The 23,230-nt window shown below is 32.9% G+C and overlaps 1 protein-coding gene across 2 annotated transcripts in view; it reads right to left on the reverse strand.

The window, feature by feature from the left end:
- Positions 1 to 23,230, reverse strand: part of sano (CABIT domain-containing protein serrano) — a 209,459-nt gene that overhangs the window by 47,878 nt on the left and 138,351 nt on the right. For both annotated transcript variants that reach the window (XM_088228884.1, XM_088228882.1), the window contains exon 5: positions 2,041 to 4,004. In XM_088228884.1, coding sequence (XP_088085010.1) covers positions 2,049 to 3,968 — 1,920 coding nt within the window. In that variant the 5' untranslated portion in view covers positions 3,969 to 4,004 and the 3' untranslated portion in view covers positions 2,041 to 2,048. The remainder of the gene's footprint in view (positions 1 to 2,040; positions 4,005 to 23,230) is intronic.

Raw genomic sequence — 23,230 nt, forward strand, 5'->3', positions numbered from 1 at the left:
TGAATTTTTTAGGTAGTTTTGTATGTCATCGCCCTGTTTTTGAAGTTCACGTAAGGGATATTGTATACCATTATTGGTTAGTTTGACAAAAAATATATTAGACATGGTATTGTCAATTAATTCTGTATCTCAGAGGCAGACGGATGCATGTTCATATTTGATGAAATGACATTTCAATTTTCGTGTCCAGTTTATGATCATGTCCATTGATTTGAAAGAAGTGTAAGTCTTATAATGAAAGAACCAATGTATTAAGATACTGAAAACACAAATTAATGCTAGAAATTATTAGAAATCACTTAGAGAATCTAGATTCTTTAGATTCGTGTTAAAAATTTGACGTTTGGATTTGCATCCGTCTGCCTCTGAGGTACAGAATTTCATCACAAAAAGATATTCGGTTTCATTTACTTTGCATATACATGTTTCATTATGTTAATTTTCTTTTTGATGATAAAAACTTATTTTTTCTTTAGTGTTATTTGGTTTTTTGACACTAATCTTCGAAAAAATCCAATAAAAAAATAAGGTCTTGATTTGGAGAATGACACACCACTGCATATTATGTTCCTGTTATGATTTTATTCTTAACTTATATAGCGAGCAGCGTCAGTTTTAAAAGAAAAAAAAAATAAAAGTCGATTGAAGAAACCAGCTCGGTTTGTCTAGACTTAAAAAAATGCAGTCGACATAAAAATCAAATATAGTATTGATTTAAAGTCTTATGCAAAGAATATCTGTCATGTAAAAATAAAATAATAAATGCTAAGATCAGTCTAAGCTCATGATGTGGGTGCTGTTGGAATATTTTGACTCTGTGTCTGAAAAAACCTCGCTTTTGTCTTCAGATTTATATTTGACAATAAAATTTATACCAAATAAAGAAATGCATTTATAAAATAATCACAAGCATATCGAAAACTCATTTCACGTAACATAATATAACTAAAAGTGACGCAAAAAAAATATCTGTATAATTGATAACAATATGTACATTATTTAAATAACAATATAATTTTAGTTAAATAACTTCAATTTATCAGGTTCTGCCAGTATATACGTATTTTAAAAAAAATATTATTGTTAATCATTATAAAAAAAAATACAAATATTTACTGAATATTTTTCCTCATATTTAGATTGACAGTAATACATAACATTAAAAAGAGAACAAAATTAGCCGAGGTATAATTAAATATAGATGATGTTTCATAGAACGATAGTTTGAAATTATGTTCTAAAAAATGAGTGTTGTCGCGTTAATATTGCCGTGCAAAACGCGTAGTAGAGAAAAAATACTAATTGTCTACGCCAGTTTTTTGTGAAATCGAAGCCGTATGTCTCGCCTTTTTACGCTGCTTTACATTTACCGACTATAAATTAAGTTCTCGAACTTAAGTTGAATGGAACACAAGACGGGTGCTTAGTGCTGCATCTAGTGTATAGCTGTATATATATCAATGATAAAATCATAAGAAAAAAAATCTACATAGGCATAGGCTGAGCGTGGGTATATTACGCATTATTTTGCGTAGTACGATTGTATGCACAAATTTACACATACACATAGATATATACACATGAATACACACACATATATACGTACATACACATATATAGACGTACATATATATTTACATATGAGTTTTCTGTTTACAATATTAATGTGCAATATATTTATTTGTGTAATATTTGTGGTAATCTACTCGTATGTTTGTGTTAACTAATTACTAGTCTCAACTCAACCCAGCACTTCCCAAGAAGTTCAATGGAGTTGAGACTTATATCTAAGAAATGGGTAATTAACTGTTTATAAGTAAATAAATGCATATTAATAAACAAAAAATAAACTTATCTTTTACTAGCAATTGAATTGATCCAATAAACTGAGCATATTGTATTGTTTGATTTGATAGGCATCATTAATTTCACTTCTGTTTGATTTTCAGTAGTAATGAAATAAATATGCCATAGAAAACATAAGAATTATCTTGAGAAATACTTAGCAATAAAGTAATCAGAATTAATATATGTACATACCTCGAGTACTACAAATAGAGCGTGCTGACTCTCTTCTGTCCACTCAATGATAACTTGTTGTTCTTCCTATACACTGTAGGCTCCTTCGGCTTCTCGTACCCCGCGTCTGCACACCCGCCTCGCAGCTCCCACACGAGGTTGGTGAGAGACTTTGGTCTGCTGAGTCTTCTGGACCTCTTCTCGGGAACTTTCGCTCCCGCACCGGAGTCTCCCGAAGTCCTCCCCCCCGAGTGGCTGGAGTCCAGCGTCCCGTCCAGCTCCATCGCTTGCTGCAGGTTGGAGAGACTCTTGTAGCGGATGTTGAAGAGAGGTGAGCCTCCCTTCAGTAAAGGGTTCAAACCCGGACTAGGTAGAGGACTAGATGGAAGATCTTTGATCGGAGAGTTACTCTTCTGTCGAAAGACCATCCTGTTTCTTTGAGAACTGTTGCTGTTTTTGATGTAGAGCTTAGGAAGATTGTTACTAGCGGGAGCCACAGAACATTTTTCTTTGTAGATTATAACGGGTGTATCTTTTATTGTTGACACCGCCGCTTTTCGCGTTCTCTTTTCAGCTTTTCCTACATTGACCGGCGCGCTCGGAGGCTTTTTGCCGGGGATGGTTTCTATAGGCGGCGGCTCCGGTCGACTATCTGTAATGAGAGGCATGTGTATCGGAGTCGTAACTGGCGAAGTAGGAGCTGACTCGTGTCTGGCGACTATGGGCTCCGACGCAAATGGCGACTTTATGTGTTTAGGAAGCGGCGCAAAGCCTCTGACGTAGTCGTAAATTTGATCTATTTCATCGTACTCGTCGGGCAAAGGAGATGACTTGATATCCTCCTTGTGCGAGTGATTATGGCTGTGAATATGGCTACGGTGAGAATTAACTATGTGACCGTATTTGTGACTGTAGTTAGCGGAGTCCGACGAGGCGCTCCGCCTAAGAAAATAACCCGTCTTGGATGGCGCTTGAGTGGACCGTTTTGGATCTCCCAACTTCCCGTCCAGGACGTGCATTTTATCCGTTACTTCTCCTAGTAATCTATTGCACTTTTCTACTAAACGAGAAAACTCCATAAAGTTCTTAATTTGATCCTCGTTTCTACACTTTTGCAACTTGAGAGGTGCCGCTAACGGGAGGGCCACCAGCGCGTTGGAATCTTTCTGCAGAGGCAGCGCGAATACGTGCTCCTCTTCAAACGAAGCTATCAACCTCAACTCCGGCACGAAATGACTGGCACTTTTCAGTCCCCGCGGCGGAGTTCCGTGAACCAGCCTCACAGTCAAGGGAAACCGTTTGCTTAGGAGATTTTTAGCTGTATGAACGCCGCTGATATTATCTTCTTTCGCTAGTGCCGAAAATCTTCCCCTTTGGTCCAAGCCCAGTAAGACAGTTTCTCCTTTGGAATCTACGCACTTGAGATATTTTCCTTTGATTCCATTGACTTGCGTTTCTCCTTCCGGGACTAGCGTTTCTCCCGCCGGCAGGTTCCTGGCGGATCCAGCTGACACGGACCCGTCGACTTCCGTTCTCCCTTGAAGGACTCTCATGGACTCTCTGACGAGACATCCCGCCAGCCGCCTTCTGGCTAGTTCGGCCACGGACTCCATGCAGCGCACTGCTCGCCCCTCCTCGCTGAGGAGTTCGAAGTAGCCCGCGTAGGACTCGGGGATGGCGAGCCGCGGCCCCACGCAGACCAGCCTCCTTCCCTCCTTCAGCTTGACGGCTTGGGCCACGATCTGGCGCCGCCGGCCCGCGGAGACGAGTAGCGCGGCCGGCTGCAGGCTGGGGCAGGGAAGGGTGGGCACGCCCAGCCCGCCGTACTGGCCCTTGGTGAACTTGACCACGGCGGGTAGGCGGTGCTTGGGGATGAACTCCCTCAAGTAGCTCCCCTCGTCCGACCAGCGCGCCGCAGCCACGAGGATCTGCCCGTCAGTGGCCGCCATGCTGCTCTGGACACTGCGACAACTGCTTAGTCACATCTGAAAAAAAAAACTTGTTTTAACATCAGAAAAAAACATTTAAATTACCTAATTAAGAAGCGTGCTGAGGAGAAAAAATTCAGTGAACAATAATTTTAAAAATCAATCGGCATCGTGAAAGAAAACCGTTTATACCGCAGAGTACCTACGTATATTTATGGAGTTTGTGCATACCTATATGTTTTTAAAATAACACTTTTTTTTTGTTCTAGATAAAACAATTATTTACCAAAATCCAGGAGAAAAAAATCTCATCAACATTATTTTATATATTCATATAAAGATACATATTACAAAAACAAATTATTTTTTTACATATATATTATTATATTATTATATTTTATATTAAATTATTTATTGACCATTCTTGATGGAATTCCATTGTAATGATGTAATAACTTATATTTACATTTAAGTTATAAATTTAAAAAATACTTGGTACACTTCCACTTATTTATTTTGACCAATTAGCGCTTTCACCCTCTAATGGGCATCTTCAGACTGGTGAATATTATACAGTGTAAGGATAATTTATATAAAACTAAATATTATCTTAAGTGTATTTTTAAATGTACCTACAAAAAATACATTTAAGATAATATTTAGTTTTATATAATATTAATATTATATAGATAATATTAGATGTAAGAAATGTAATAGGTATTTTAAAACAGTTATTCTTTGGAAATGGCTGAAACCATTTTTAAATTGTAAGTGCAGAGAGTCAGAGTGGCCACCCTTCATGAAAATTAAAAACTAATCATGGTACATGACATTGTTTTATAAATAACCCTTTTAGAGCAGCGTGGCTCGTTACATGTAACAGTTAAAATAACTTTAAAGAAACAGTTACAGCAGTTGCTAATATTTAATTTTTTGCTAAGGTTACTTTAAACTGTTATTTAGAAACAGTTTAATAAGTGAAATGATAACTGTTACTGTTACTCTTATTAAATAACTATTAGCTCATCTTTATCAATAATGTATTCATCATTATTTTACAACAAAATCATTTTAACTGTATTCCTTGATTGAACGCAAGCATAGTAATGTATCAAAAATGCTTACTTTAGCCTACTTGACATTCTATTTTAAAGGCCTTTATTCAAATAAAATAATATATTGTGAAAAAGTTAATACAACATCTTGTAGAACAATTTTTTTTCTTTCAAATAACGAATAACCGTTATCATTTTATTTTACTTTTGGTGCTTAAATTTGTAAACAACGGACACAGCACTTAATGCTTCTAAATGCGGCGGAATTAGGATGGGAATGCATGTATATGGGATGTTTTTATTTTATTTGTTCGTTTGGGAAAAACAACAGTTTTTACATATAACTCATATGGAAGATAAGAGTACATTGGAACTTAAATTGTAAAAACACTCAAAACTAATTTTCCAGCGTTATGTAAGTTATTAATCAAGTGTACACATTATAAAAACCCAGAAATAACTAAAAAAAATAATGAATGTTAGTAATTCAGAAACAACAAAAAAATATGTAAATATAAAAAATAATAAAAAAGTAAATAAAATAAAATAATAATAAAAATAAAAAAAATATATATCCATTTCAATAAATAAGTACATTTATATATAAAGCATGTATTTTAAAACAAGAAAAGAAAAAAAAACTTATGTAATAATTACAATATTTGAGTTTGTCCAAATGTTTGTAGACAAAAGACTATGTAAAAATATTGAAGAAGGTACAAAACATAAATATAAATGACATTATTATTATTATGGATAACTTATATAGCGCCATTTTCGTAACACAATACCTCAAGGGCGCTTCACAAAGTGATTATATAAAGATATAAATTTAATTTTAACTTTTTAATTTAAGAAAAATAATTTACTATGTCACCACATGCTAAGAATTTTTTCAAATGATTTAGAGAACAAGTGGGTTTTAAGTTTCTTCCGAAACATCACTTCACTCTCACAGTTTCGGACCTCTGCTGGGAGAGCATTCCATGCCGTAGGGCCTGCGACCGCAAATGCGCGTTCGCTGAATTTAGTGCACTGTTTGCGTAGAGGTATAATAACTTGTCTTTTCGACGTAGATGTAGCTGATCTAAGCGTAAGACGCCTGTCAGCTAGTTCATCTGGAAAGCAGAGTTCCCTTAGATATTCTGGAGCAGGGTTGTGCAGCGACTTATACATAAGCCAGCAGAGTTTGTATTCCACCCTCTGTGGAAAACGTAGCCTGTGTAATTCCCGAAGTAGTGGAGTGATATGACTGAACTTAGAGATCCCAAAAATAAGTCTCACTGCGTAATTCAATTCAGACTGTAGGTGAGTCATTTTATTTATTGGTAGACCTGCGTAGATACCATTACAATAATCGACTCTAGACACTACAAACGCATTTATTAATTGACGGGCCGCATCAACTGGCAAATTTTTGCGTATGCATTTAATCTGTCTCATCTGGTAAAATCATGAACTTATCGTTCTACTAATTTGAGCGTCAAGAGAAAGGTCAGAATTAAGGATGACTCCCAGTAGTTTAACGGTGGGTAAAGCGGTACTCTTTACATCGGGTAGTGCCGTATCCTGAATCAAATTCTGTCGTCTGGCTGAAGCCATCCATAGTGGTTCCGTTTTAGATGGGTTAAGTGTTAGTCTATTTTCAGCCATTCAGTTTCCTATTTTCTCAATGCATCCATTAATCAGATTACCAAGCTCATTTCTCTCGCTCAGTTTACAATAAAAAGAAATCTGTGTATCATCTGCAAAGCAGGAGACCACAATCCACATCCTTTGATAATATTATCTATATCTTTAGTGTACAGGAGATAGAAGAGTGGTCCGAGTGCTCATGTATTTATTTAATAATTTTTATTTGGGAAAAAAACAACCGTTTTCACATTTATTATATACAAAAGATATTTATTTATTTTATTTATTTGGATAATCAACAGCTATAATTATCTTATATATATATATATATATATAAGATAATTATAGCGGCTCGACTGTGGAATCATCTCCCATCCACTATCAAAAATGTTACAACATTATTTCTGTTAAAATCACGTCTGAAGAAACATCTCCTTTCTCTTCCTTAATCTCTCCTCCTTTCCTTTTTCCTCTTTCCTCTTTTTTCCTTTTTCCCATTGAGTAATAGTTTTGATTTAAGGTAATTTATAAACAAATACGTTTATTTCTATTTTTATACATTTTTAAATTTTTATTATTTTTTTTTTCTATTGAATATGTTCTGTAACTTGAATTATAAAAATAAAACTTTTATTTTATTGGTTGGTTGGAAGAAATTGCCATTTGGCAATAAGCCCGCCAATGTACAAATAACATTATGTACAAAAAGTTAAATAAATAAATCAAAATAAATATATATATATATATATATATATATATATAACAAATAAGCCAATTACAGGGTTTCACAAGTAGCATCACAGTAAGTTAAAAAAGATTCTCGAACATAAAATGAATAGTAATTTAATGTAAATTCAAAAGAAAAAAAAAATTCTACGAATTATTTCGAAGGCAAACGCCGTACGTCATTAAGATTATTTGCAAATAAATCTATGTTAAATGATTTATTAATTACATTGAAATTATTAAAAGTTCGCCATAAATGTGAATTTTGCATATAATAAGATGAAACAAGGGGTATGTGAAGAAGAGGGTTATTTCTTAATACTTTGGAAGGAACATTGACAGAAAGTTTGCATAGTAGTTCAGGACAGTCGATTGAACCAGAGGCAATTTTTAGTAAATAAATTATATTCGCTATTTCACGACGTTTTTGCAGAGGCAATAGGTGATGTTTTTTACATATATGAATATACTGGTCGGATTTAAACTCAAGTTTCAACCGGAAACACATGAACTTTGCGAATTAAAAAAAAAAAATTCAATGCGTGATATCTGCACATTGTACAAAGGATTCCATATTTGTGATGTATAAACAAAAATTGTAATAACAGTAAATATACATTTTCCACAGTGGTGTAAGCTATTGATTAAGTACATTATCGGTATCAAAATAAAAGCAATGGAAAAATTAAGAAACGTTAGGCACATAGAAGTTGCAAATAAAATAATAGGTGTATTATCAACGCCTATAAGGAATCTTCTTTATTTAGTATGGGAGAGATGAAAAATGTCTGCGTGACCAGAGAGAACGGTATTGTAGTAACGAGTAATAGTTCTACATTATCTCTGATTGTAGTAATGACATGCTCTATAGAGAATTATTTCATGAATTTGTTTTGGGTATCGCCAAATTGAATGAAGTTTGGAATGTTGTTTAAACAACTCGTTTAATTATTCGTATTATTAAATTTATTCGTATTATTCTAACGTACCTACTTACCGTTTTATAAGTTTGTGAGCGATGCGCCAGTTTTTATGCATTTTTGTAAATCGTTTTTTTTCATAAAAATTTGACAAACGTTAATCTCTCGGCTTTTCGTAATAATTTACCGGTTCCGATTTGGCGATCGTGCGCTCATTGGCGATATTAATGCCTCTCGTAACGACGGCCCGCGGGCGATAAACACGTCGTCAGCGTGCCAGTGCGCGCTCGCGGCCCGGCGGCCGAGGGGCGCCGCGCGAGCGGGGCGAGGGCCGCGCCGGGAGGGACCGGTGCGAGCCTTTCGCGCTACGCCGCCGATTTTATCGCCGATCAAACCTGAATCGGCTCTTTCTTCAGCACACAGTCCGGCGACGGATAATGGGACTAACTGTACCAAAATGAGACTCTAGACAGGTCCGGATTTATTTTTGAGCAAAAATGAAAAATGTTTTTTTTTATTTTTTAAAAATTAAAATACGAATTATCAAGTCCTACTGAACGGCATAAAATGCAGTTCGTCAGCAGGTGCTTATAGTCAAGTTCTAAAATTATATACGTAATAATATTATAATACATACATAATCTTATCTTCCGTGGTGTAGTGGTCAAGACGCTTGACTCACGCACGGAAGGTTCCGGGTTCGATTCCCGGTGAGAACACAAAAAAATAAAATGTGATTTTTCTCAAGCCTGGGTGCTCTGTGATGTAATTCACCACTGTAATTAGGCCTCCTGGCCTGTTGTGGTGCAAAAAATAAAATGTAAAAAATGTAAAAATCTCTTAAATTCTATAACATATAAAAACTCTTATTACCATGGAAAAAACGAAAAATATGTATTCCATGTGCATCGAAATTATGTTACATGTAGAAAAATAATAATCTTTTAAAAGAAAAACACAAAAAATTCAATATTAATAACTACGTTCTAAAAGCCAGATTTTCAGCAGGTGCTTATAGTTAAGTTCTAAAATTATATATATATATAAATATACATAATCTTATCTCTTAGATTCTGTAACATATAAAAACTCTTATTACCATGGGAAAAAAAGACAAATTTGTATTTCCATGTGCATCAAAATTATGTTACACGTAGAAAAATAATAGTTTATCAAAAGAAAAACACAAAAAGTTCAATATAAATAACTACGTTATAAAAGCCAGATTTTCAGCACATGTCTTTCTCTTGAGCCCGACAAGTTTTTTTTGTTTTTTTATATTTAAATGGAGCATACTATACATTTTTTGTATATTGTACTCTAGTGTTATTTTCCCGTATTTATTATTGAATTTAGGGAGAGCTAGTCCATCTACACTAGTAAACCGAGTATTATATACATGCTCCAATTTATTTCTATATTCAGATAGAGACGCATGATGAGAAGCCAGCTTGGAACATAATAAAGCTCTAACGGATAAAATATTTATAGATTTATACAATAAGGATATTGGAATATCGTGTCACTGACAAAACAATTTTTTAAAATAAATAATTAGATCATTGAATTTTGTAAGTTCTGAACAAGATTTACGTTTGTATTATTGGAAAAAGCCCATGAGATTAAAGCGTATCTTATAATTGATTCTGAAAGTGACAAATAAATCATTATAATATGAAAAGAAAACTATGTATTTCATCATCATCATTTCCATTCCGCACCTAATGGTGCATAGGGCACTGCATAATTACACCAGCGCAGCGTATCTTGATCATTTTTTGTTACATGAAGGTAAGATGATCAGACTTACGCTTCAGGTGCGAGTCCAGGGACTATGAAATGAACGCAGTTATGCAGAAAGCAGCCAGTCCACAAATAGGATAAAATGAGATATTGGTGTTATCGGGTGACGTAAGGTCAATTCTATGTTCTGCTAAAAACAGCCAGGCCGATTTCTACATAAAAAAAGCTGTAATAATCACTTCATTCTTTAACACAAATATAAAAATTTCTTGATGTTCTTCCAACGTAAACTGAAGGACAAAAATAGCATTTTAATTGGTAAACGCCTTAATTATTTAATAAACTATTTTTGTCTTCATTATTAAACAATCATAAACCATTTGTATGAAAAGCAGGTTTGATATTATTTGGTAAAAATTTGGATACGTTTGTAGAAATAGTATTTACGTATAGAATTTTTCTCTTTTTACTATCATTATGAGTATTATTATAATTACTGTTGACAGGATATACAAATATTGTATTAATTTTTTCTTTAGTTTTCCATTAAAAAAATATTTATTAAATTAATTGTAACTATATCCATTATAAACAGCGCTTTTTAAAATGAAATTATATTCATTTTCAAAGTTAAGTTTAGAAAGAGGAACACTTTAACACAGGTAGACATAGAAAAGTCGGTAAGTGGTTGTATACAAATATTTAATAACATTTAGTGTAATGTTTGACCACAAAGTTAATGCTTTAAATTTATTATATAAACAAATGTCGAGTGATACTTAAATCCATAAATCTGGAATATCCAGTGACCGGTTTCATCGCTTCCGCGACATCTTCGAGACTGGTATCTTTATTAAGAAATTCAATGTATTTATAAAAATTTCTTAATAAATATACCAGTCTCGAAGATGTCGCGAAAGCGACGAAATCGGTTACTGGATATTCCAAATTTGTGTATCACTCGTATTTTATTACTAAAATAAATTACAATGAACTTCCATCGAGAATTTTCACTTAAAAACTTAAATGCTTAAAATATTAATAATGTGTAATGGTATATTTGCTATATCAAGTCGATTATACGTCATAGTTTATAAGGTTATGTTGACGCGCAAGCCGTAAAATAATTTTGGTAGTGCCCTATTTTCGGATACACAGTAACAGTTTAATTGAATCTACATCTTTCGTTTTCAAAATTTATTCAAATATAAAAACCTACTCTTGAAAATTTTCCCGTTTGGTAATTTTTTTGGTAAAATTGTCTTTCTCTAGATGAACTAAGTCCAATCCTGATGCATGGATAAAAAGTAAAGAATGCTTTGCATAGAAACTCATTACAAGAAAATAATGTTTTTCAAATAGGTGTCTCGTTGAGCGTTGTTGTGTGGTGATGAGTATGTGGTACAGCGGTACAAGTGTGAAGAATGTACAATGCTTAGGATGAAAAAGTAGCTAATTTCAAACATAAAACATAAGTATTCAATCATTATTAGTGAATGTAATGCTTTATATCATTAAAGAAGCCGCATCTTCGGGGGACCACTGCACTGATAAGACCTGGGCCTCGATTATGTTAGGAAGATAAGGACGTCATACCTTCACCATGACGGTATGGCTGAAGATAAATTTTCTTGAGTGATTACGAAGATACACTACCAACCCCCCATCTTCATGTTTTGGGTAGGTACATCGATATGAAACAAGGGGAAGCGTACGTCACGGTACACTTAGTATGACGTCATAGTTGAAGATAAATCTCCCGACCGATTACGAAGATACACTACCGATCCTCCTACCATAATGTTTTGATGTAAGAAAATTGGTTTGTACTGACGGGTCTAGTACCCCTCGATACACATCTACACATTGAAAACGTTAAAAAATTTCTTCCACCCACCATTTTTTTCTTTAATTGCGATTCATTTAAATTTTTTAATCGTTCTGAGGTTGGCACTTTTTTTTAAGCCTATGACAAATATGAGCGAGAAATAAGTATATTTTGAAGTCTAATTAAATTCCGGCATAACTGTCAGTTTAGAAAACGAACGGCTAGCCGTGTTTTTTGTATCTAGATACAAAAAACAATGTGGCTAGATTCTACCCTATTTACATATAAGAGTATCTAGGCGTAAAAAATGTTGCCACTATAAAAATATAATTAGTTATTATATTTTTCCATCTGTTTTACTATCTTTCTAAGTGTGCGTATCGAGACGTAAAAGGAGCCGGCTTTATAATCACTCAGTAGATAAATACAGACAATTGTTTTGCATACCGTCTTGGTAATTGTAAAAAGTCATATAAAAATAATGCTCAAGCGAGCATTTTTTGCTTGAATTGGGATTTATTGGAGTTTATAATCGCTTTGAACTGGGAACTTTTTATCACAGACGCCTATTTAAAATATAAATGAGAACAATAGAAAAAGGAAATTGAGTGGAAATAAGTCCGGTAGTGTAATGGTTTTCGTCTTTACCTAACCTTCTTGAGGTTCTGGGTTTGATTCTTGACAGGGTGGGAGTAAAATATCAATTATACGTTATTAATTTTTAAATAAATAAAAATATCTATAATTAGTTTTAATATTATAATTTCTTATCTATTCACTCATCAAATACACACACACTTCCACACATCCTCACACACACCCTTACCAAACCTCACTCTTATACCCACGCATCCTCACACACATAATGATTGTAATATGTTTATCATTTTTTATGCTTTCTTTTCCTAATTTCAGTGGATTTTTAAAATTGTACGAGTATTTATATGATATTGTATATATTTAATATTGCTGTTATTTTCCCTAGCAAAAAAAAACTGCAATATTTCGTTGCTTTTGGATTTGGACTTTAAGCGAAATATTGATTAATACATACACTGCCGTCATAATAAAAAACGTATTTATTTACAAAAGTTGTATTTTGAGATACGACGCTTTTTAACATTTATATTTTTTTTGCCAATTTAAAAAAACTGTAATTGAACATAAGTAAAAAAACAGAATGTCAATTGTTTCTAAGACATAAAACCTGTGTGTCATACATATCTACACTGAGCTTTGCTTATAAATCCTAGATTAATTGCTTAAAAAACTTAAATAACATTACATCGTTTTTTGTAGCGAAATATTTTTTATACTTCTCTTTGCTATATCGTCGCTTTAGTTCGTTTTCGTCCAACATAACATTTTAAACGAAATTGAGTTAAGTGTACAGGAGTTCTGAGAAAGCTTTTACTTATAAAATTAAAATGACAAAAATATTTTTTCAAATTTGATTATGGTGTTTTTTAACGAATTTTGTTTAGAGCTGTGGTAATTATTTATGCTAACTTCGTAAAAAAAAAACTTTTTAACTCTATTTCTGCTTTGGTCTGTTGGACAAAAATGAACTGAAGCGACGGTATATCAAATGATTCCGAATTTCTTATAGAACTCTATATTTAAATCATGTTGAGATTTTTGTAAAAAAACTGCTTTTTTGTTTATGACGGGAGTACATTTTCAATTTTTAATATTTATTTAGGAAAAAATACGGTTTTTATGTACGAATACAAATTACAGAAAAAAGTACTTCATCATTCCCTTTCCGCGCCAAATGGTGCATAGGGCACTGTATTGGTACACCAATTGCTTAAATTCTTGTGTAAACAGCCTTTAGCGTATCTCACGGCCCGCACGCCAGGGATGTGCACCTTAAAAATTATTAAAGTCTCCGCAAATATTGGTGTGCCCTGTAGCTCTTACCTTGGATTTTATTTGCTTTTAAAATGATGTGAATTAAATATTCTCATGTTGTATCAATAAAGTTTTTGCGAAATGCTCCTCCTAGATGAAAATTAATTTATTTGGTCAAATTGTTTCTTTTTTGGGTGATACCGTGTGTGTAAGATTTGTTACGACGTTTCGGCTACCATTGCAGAAGCCATTTTTAGGGTAAACTGAGTGTTTTGTAGAAAAACGTATGTGTTTAAGTATTAGTAATTTATACCGTGTCGCAGTCGGCAGTAGGCACATTTCTATTCATTTTTGTAGTATGTAGTGCTGGAAACCATGTTGAGTTTAATTTAAGCCCGTCGTCTTTGTTTATATTATTTGGGTGTCTGTGTGTTACATAAAGGTAAGATGATCAGTCTTTCGCTTCAGGTACCAGTCCTGGGATTTTATACTATGAAATGTTCTAGTGTGAATACACTCTTTTAAATAAACATTTCATGTCAACCATGTTAGGAATCAAACCCGAGACATTTTGCATGGTAGGCAAACGCGCTGACAATTACACCATGAGCCTGACGAATTTCACACGAATCTCATTCACAGCAATAAAGATTTTAGCTCTTGCACTTCATAAAACAGATGAAAAACTTGAAGAAATGTCAAATGCGCCACGAGGCCGACATTCATACATCGAGTTAAAGTTTTTCACAGATATAATGAAAGAATATGTTACACAGTAAAGAAAAAAAAATAAATTATAAGACAAGAGAAAAATAGAGCACGTAAGAAGGTTAAGGGATGAGGAAATGGAGTGAAGAAGTGGAGCAGTGAGATTTTTATAATAAAGTTGATAGATTCAAAATTTACATGATAACAACATAAATATAATCAAAAGAACATAAACTTCGTACACACGGACAAATGTTTAATTTTACAGTGTTTCAAAAGGTTTTTTTTTAAGTCACAATTTTTTTTATTAAAAATATCCAAATGGGGACAAAGTCAATTATATTTGGAGCAGCTACGATAAATAAACAAGTTTTGAACATATATTGTTAAGCAGTGAACTCTAAAAAAAATGTCTTTCCTGCTTTTAGCTTGGAAAAAGACTTTTCATTGATAAGTAGGTACCTAGGTACTTGTTTATGATTAAATTTCGAAACTAAAAATTATGAATATTTAAATATTGAATTTATGCCGGTACCTTGTACAAATTGTAGGTACTTGTTGTAGATAAATTAATTTTCAAATAAAGAATTCTTTTTACATATACCACACTCGGCTTTTCTCATTAACAGAGGTGCACTTTATTCACGAATGCGATTTTCAAAAATATATTGAATCTAAGTTAATATTAATTTAGTATTACCAAAAATTCAGTAAAAAGAAATAAGTGGGAAGAAATTATAAAGAATGTAAGGAAAGGATCTGATTGGGATCTATAAAAAACGAATTTTGTTAGTAAACATTAAAAAACAAACGTTTTTAACTCATAAAAACAATATCTTTACATTTTTTTGTAAGTTTTTTCTCGTCGAATGCAACCCTGGTAGGTCAATGAAAAAAAAAGTATGTTTCAAACTTTTTTTATACAGATTCGATTGAAAATTTTAATACCTACAAACACGCGCAACGCAAAGATCTACGTTTAGCTGAAAACCGCATGCAAATCGGTTAAGCCATTTGGAAGGGTTCAGTGACATCACTCATACAGAAGAATAATATATACATAAAGATGAACTTGTCGTGTTGAGTTTACGGGACAATTGATTGAAATACGCCCTAAGAGATATGGACCATTGATAAAATTGTTTAAAATTTTGAAGAGAAAACACAGATCAGAAATGCTTCTACGATTAGAAGGGAAGATAAACTATGAAAGGAAGAAGAGTCTTCGTACAAGTCTAAATAAGAATGACATTTACGATCCAGAAATTTAAGGAATCTATTATGTATTCTATCTAGTTGTGATTTAAAAATTGTTTATCGAGGATTCCAAACAACAGATGCAAACTCAAGATGGCTGCGAACGTATGCATTTTATAAAATTTTGAGGGATGCGGTTGTTTTGAATGGTTAAGTGGTTCATATAATAAAGCCCAGATTTCATCAAATAAGTGTTTTTTATCTATAATCACACCTTAATCTCTCAGCTCGTTTTTCCGGACAAGACAATTACCATTTATTTCATATTTGAATTTATAACCGATGATCAAACGACCCAGCATTTGGTTTACGAATGCAATGCCCTATGCACCACTTGGTACGGAAAGGGGAATAATGATGACTTAGTATTTGTCAGCGATAATACTATATTGCGCTGATAAATATAACATTTTTAATTGTTTATAAATAGCTATTCAAAGCGTGCTATTGTAACACGTTATAGGTAAGCGCCGTGTTTCCATAGAATCTGGACCAAAGTCGTGACGTGGTGTGGATATGACATTTAGTCTGCGACACAAAACATCTATGCATTCTATTGATGTTCTGAATTTAAAATTCAAAATACATTACGGATTCTTCTTTCTCCTCGCTTCCATAGAGGCGGAGCAAATTTGTCGTATTTTAATTATTTATTTAACGATATTTTCACAATGTCTTTTCCATCTTTGTTAAAACTCATATTTTTTTATTAAGATAATAGCAATTTTGCAGAAGCAAAGGACCGTGATCAGAAAGGTAAATGAAATGATCAGAAAGATATTTTAGAGCACAAGGATTGTTTAGAGCACAAGGATTGTAAAAAAGTCAGAGAAATTGAAAGTTTATGCGCTGATAAAAATAAAGCCACTTGAGTTCGGAGCAAAAGGATGATACATGTCATACTTTTTGAGATTCAAAATAAAGCGGATGCATTGATTCTGCAAACGCTCCAGACGATCTTATACGTCGGAAAAGACTGCGAACGACACACGGCGTAGTAACCCAAATACTCATTGGGCTTTTCCAACTAGTAGTACATAACTGTTTTGAGAATAAAGTTGAGGTAGACTTGGTTTCGAATCTCGGACTTCTAATACGTGAGCCAAGTTACAATTATTATGGGGGAGTAACAAAAACATATTTGAATCCAATTTCAATAATTTATAGAGGCAGTGATGATGGCGGATAAAATTATAATTAGCGGTTATTTTTTTATGGCACGTTAAGCCTACACTAAACGATTAAATGGCCACAAACCGAAGTTACTGGTTTTACACTTTTGGATTAATCGGGTCAAAACGCGTTGCTTTTTTCTCATGCCATTTTCGCCAAGTTCACTAGAAGTTAATAACCTACAAAAAATCCTTGTGTCCAGTTCTCCAATACTGCGTAGGATGATACAATTATGAATTTATTCAAATTTCGCAGTTTTACGTAGTACAAATATGTCAATACATACCAAGTTTTATATTTAATACAGGTATACGAATATAACTTCCTAATGACTTAATAAATGTGTGCCGGTAATCAAGGACAACACGCCTGAAAATTAGTGAACCGTACTAAAGCCTTACACCAGACAAATATTTTTTTAAAAATACCTCACACCAATGCCGCATAATGAGGAAATTCAGTATTTTTTATTTGTTGATCAAACTAAGCCAAAATAAAAAAAGGAATTATTTATTTATTTATACTTTTATATTGTTTGTATTATTTTTTTATACATAATAATGTTCGCTCACTGATTAGCTATTTAACAAAGTTAACATAATAATAACAGCTTGCCCACCACATACCGCACACCGCATCTGAGGACAGAAGTCTCCTTGGCGGTGCCCACATACACGGAAAATTTGCTCGTTGTCAAACGAGAAAAGCTGCCCGAAGAAGCTCTCTGAAATCTGGTAGCCTTAGCATCTTTGTGCTGAAAGAAAGTAATCCAGAAGTTCATAATATGTACTTCATTTGATTGAGAAGAGAAGGAAGTGAATTCTTCACTGACTGGGATTAAATTGATTGGACATAATCAATTCGCCGAAATGATTATAAAAAAAATTAAAAGCCTTGAAATTCTTTTTAGAAGCCATCAGATCTGTATATCCGACAGGACCTATAACAGGGCCACGGATAGTACCGAGAAGCTCCATTCGGTAAACATAGAGAAGGAGAAAGGGATAAGACCACAATATGTGTTCAGAAGATTGGTTAGGATATCCGCAGCAGCACGAAGAGGAGTCAACAATATTAATAACAAATAATTTTTGATCAAATTTACCATGACCTGATAAAAACTGCGTAGTCCAGTGATCGGAGATAACCCAAGAAGATTCCAAGCGCCGACGGATTGAAGGAAAAAAAAGAAAGGTAACCCTCCCTGAAGAGGAAGATTCCCATCGCGATTGCCAAGCATTAAGAAGAACATTTAAAGTATTTTTTTTAATATTCGATTGAAACATTCCTCCAGTTGGAAGTAGACGGACGCCACCACCAACAGACGAACGCTTTCTTTATAGGTGGAAATTTTCAGATAGTCGCTGAACCTCCAGATCCAAAGGAAACAAGCCCGTTAGAACCGGGAGAGCATCCGTCGAGCATGTCCTATATGCTCTAGAAAGAACCAGAAGAGTTTTCTCTGACGCCAAATTGTTTTGGAGATAGTATGGAATGTGTGTATTGTCTAAACTAAATGTTCACATTCTATGTGAATGTGATGATTTACATCATTAAAAGAGACTAATTCTCGAGGGACCACTAGTAAAACCTGAGGATGTTATAGAGCTCACCTCTTGCCGAATAGTCCGATACTTTACGGATCTGGGCTTGGAGGGGGAGATTTGGCAAAATGTAAACTCTTTGTGTTTACCGTTTAAATCTAAACAGAACATCTTCACGAATTTTGACTTCACAATGATCAAGGCCGAATATGTTGCATTTTTATAAAGACATATTTTTTAACAATTTCATTTTTCAAATTATGTATGAAAACATTTCTCCACTATACAGGGTGTTCTTTAAACCCTGTCACATCCGAAACCACGATGATCAGTATGAGCAAGACGACATATAGGTACATAAAAATATTTTTTAGAACAAATAAAATATTAAAAAAATAAAATATCAAATAAAGCACATGGTTGGTTATTTCTGCAGGGGTGAAACAAAAAGGGGAAAGGGGGGAGTCTGATACTGCGCCGCATTCCCCTCACTTCTCCCCTGCAGAAGTAAGCAACCATTTGTTTTTTAAATATTTTATTTTTAAATTTTTTCTTTGTTTTAAATATTTTTTAAAATATGCTTATATGTCTTCTTGCCCATAATGATCATCGTGGTTTCGGATGTGACACAGGTTTTAAATAACATCCTGTTTAGATTTTGATTTTGAACATACAATTATTTTTTCTAAATCCATTACATATGTTTTTATCGGTATTCGTAGTGTGATATTTTCCTTTTCAAAATTTAATTGGAATGAAATTGTTGGCTATTTTTTGTACCGTATTTTTTTTATTGTAACATGACATCAAAATACTTTAAAAATAATAACAAAGATGGTTTACTATCACTATCATAATATTATATTATACGCCAAGTAAGCTGAAGAGAGATGTATAAAAATTATATTAGTATGTGTTAACATGAGTTGTATTCGTTTTCCTCAAAATTTAAAAATGTAAAAAATAAACACGAAAAGTAAATATAAATGGTAAAGTTTATACGTCATTCGAAAGAAAATATTCAACTGTATAAGATGTGTTTGCTTTTATATTTTTTATTTAACTTTTTGTACATAATGTTATTGTACATTGGCGGGCTTATTGCCAAATGGCAATTTCTTCCAACCAACCAATAAAATAAAAGTTTTATTTTTATAATTCAAGTTACAGAACATATTCAATAGAAAAAAAAAGATTAAAAAGTTAAAAATATATAAAAATAGAAATAAACGTATTTGTTTATAAATTACCTTAAATCAAAACTATTACTCAATGGGAAAAAGGAAAAAAGAGGAAATAAGAAAAAGGAAAGGAGGAGAGATTAAGGAAGAGAAAGGAGATGTTTCTTCAGACGTGATATAAACAAAGATAATGTAGTAACATCTTTGATGGTGGATGGGAGATGATTCCACAGTCGAGCCGCATGGACACTATATGAGTTAGAGAAGAAAGAGGAATTGTGTATGGGTATTAAGAGAGTGCCTTGAGAATGAGAACGAAGAGGTAAACCATGAACTGCATATTACATGTAGGTATTATTTTATTTGATTACAAGCCTTTCAAATCGAATGTCAAGTAGATACCTCTTTCTGTATAAAGTCAAAACGATCATCATTCAATTTTGTAAACACTTGGAATATTTGAATAAAGGAAAGGAAGATCAAATATAGCCACCTTCAAATAGCCACCTTCAAAAAACGCCCGAAACATGACTATATTATGTTCTCAGAATCCTGAACTCGCTGTATTTTACCTTTTTTTAAAAATATATATTCTTATCACTTTTCTTTCCTTGGTTCCTCTGTCTCCCTCCTTCCAAACTCACTATCTTATTCCACATTCCTTATCCTTTGATATAACATAATGTACTATTTTTAAGGTAAATATGTGCAAGCCTTATATCCCAATTAAAAAAACAGCTGCTATTTTGAATTATTTATGTATGTGTCTTTTTTATATTTATTTTTGTACACATTTTTGACCAACTCTTCTTTTGACCAGTCTGTTTTTAAGTTTGCTGAAAGATATTGCTTTTAGCAATAAGTCTGCCACTACTACGGTACTAGTTCTTTAGTACCGTACTTGAAGATTTAAATAAATAAATAAAAAAATGACTAGATTTCTGTATCCCCATTTTTAAAATGTTTTTCATCTCTGTTGTAATTTTTTTTTTTTTTTTTTCATAGTCTTTATTCAATAAAATATACATATTATTACAATTTTAATACATTATACAGAAAACAAAGTATAAAGATATATTTTGTCCCGATAAACTATTCAATGATAGTTTGCCATCGGGTGCTCAGACATTAGTTTAAATTAATAATCAAATAAGAAGAGTACAGACATAATTCTGTATCCGTATAAAATAATAAACATAAAAAATAGTTTAAAGATTTTTTTTTTAATGTAAGAAAATAGAGTAAAATAATACAATTAAAATTAAAGAATAGTATAAAGTTTATATTTGAAGCACTAACATTGTGGTTATTTATTAAAATAAAATAAATAAAACAACTTTGTTTTTAACCACTAATTTTTATTTTTCACCGACCGGTTTCAAAGCAAACAAGCTTAGTGTCAAGGTTTACGTAACTAATGTATTGATTCCTTTTTATTTAATTTCTATCATGTTCACTAAATACTACACGTCTACCCAATAAATCAAGGGTTTTTTTCTTACACGAGTGGTTAAAAACAAAGTTGTTTTATTTATTTTATTATAAATAATGGTAATTTACTTAAATATATTTTAAATAAAAGAAAAAAAATAAAAAAATCAACATATATATAAATAGTGTGTGCTCATAAATGTTTTCAAAACAAGATAAAAAATAAATCAAACAAAGTAAAGTAAATCGAGAATTTAATTCATATCTACAGAAAAAAAAATAATAAGAAAATTAAAAGTACATATTAAAATTAAGATCTAAAAAATGCAAATGAAATAAGAAAGTAATAAAAGAAGTGAAAAGGTTAACCCAAGAAAATAACAAAAATGTATTCAATGGGAGATAAAAAAAAAATAATAATACTAATAAATAAAAAATAAATAAATGTTTCACATAAGTAATAAATCAATATAGGAACGTTTTATCTACTAACCATTTACGTAATAGAAACATTTTTTTTTTTTACTATGACATGTTTTCATGTCAAGCGGCAACAAATTAAATACTTTTGGAACAATATAATCCAACGTACGTTGTCCATATTTATTTTTGAATTTTGGTACTACTATATATCTATTAATATTATTTGACGACGATTTTCATTCTCTGTGTGCGATTGCATTAGCACACAACATACAAATGCGGTGCCCTTAGCACCACTGGGTGCTGGTAAGGGTGTGATGCTGAACTTTTATGAATTCGCTAATCACAATAAAGAAATATTAGTAATATAAAACTACTTTTAATTGAATTTTCAAACACGTAATCAGTTAAAAGATATTTTAAAGTAATTTAATTATATCGAAAACAATATAACTGTTAGGCTGTGCGACATTGCGAATAATTTAACATAATTCTAAACCGCAATCTTAAAATGTCGCACGCGACCTAGTTTGTCAAACAAAGTTTAATATCCTCTAGATTAAACTAATTTGCATACTAACGGATCACATACATATAAACAGGGAAACTTAAAACGTATAATACAACAAACCTGTATCTATTTATCTGCCTATTAAATTGTCAAGATATATAGAATAACAGGTAAATTTGAACATCACCATTTTAGACCTCTCTGCCTACCCCTACGGGGAAACGGCGTGATGGTTTGTTTGTTTGTTAAATATTAGCGCTTTTACACTTTTCCCAAACATTTCATTTTTAGTGGCCGTTTTCAACGAGTTATAAATAACTCACTATTAGAAAATGGAAATCAAGTTGGGGTAGAGTGGGGCTCGAACCTCGTACCTCTGATCCGTGAGTCCGCAACGCTAGCCAAGTAATCAAATAATGTTGAGCGAACGGACAGTGAAAGAACAGCTAAGAATAGTTACAATGAGAATGTTGATGGATGCAGAAATAGAGGAAGACCGAGAGAGACAGCATGACCAAATTCAACAAATACTTGAAGATGGACATGTTAAAAGTCGAAATAATCGGCGCGCGTGCATGATAAGATGTATGAATGCAGAGGAAACGAGATCTGTATGCAAAGATTGAGTGATGTCGCGTTCTATCCTCTCTGCTTACCCTTACGGGGAAACGTCGGGATTGTTTGATTAAAGTAAGATGGATGTAGGATGTAAGAATCATTTAGGTAAGAGGAGAGAACGCTTAGCACTATAAATGATCTTACAATATATAATTTAAAACAATTTATCTGTAAACTCATTACGTTTTTACGCACGTTTTAATGGCCGATATTAGATATTTCGCTGCATTTACTTAACCATTACGGAGATTAATATAAGCGGCTATGTTTCGCATCATTTATCATGCGAGTGCATTGGAGATATTCGTTGCACGTTGCACATTGCACATCGCATGACTGCTAACTTGTTGGTAATGGTATCTTTAGACCCAAAGGCGTTGGTTATTTATTTATAGACATAATTGATAGCGGAAAAGGTTCGACTCTCGCGGGACGCAAATTCGTAAATACCCAACATGTTATCCATTCGGGATGCTTCGGTATCACTCGGAGATACGTCTCCCGTGCGGGATATTCCGGATTAACTAGAACGCTCGTTATTAATTAGCCTTGTTCTATTTTGTAACGCCTCAGATTCGCCCCTGAGTAACGTCTACTAACGTCACTCAACTTAAACATTCTCGTTTTCACTGTTTTCATAGCCATAAATGTCTTTAACGTGAAAATGTTTTTTTTA

The sequence above is a fragment of the Micrasema longulum genome, unplaced genomic scaffold, assembly GCF_059751315.1.
Source record: "Micrasema longulum isolate JH-2025_06_02 unplaced genomic scaffold, ASM5975131v1 h1tg000614l, whole genome shotgun sequence".
Lineage (NCBI taxonomy): Eukaryota > Metazoa > Arthropoda > Insecta > Trichoptera > Brachycentridae > Micrasema > Micrasema longulum.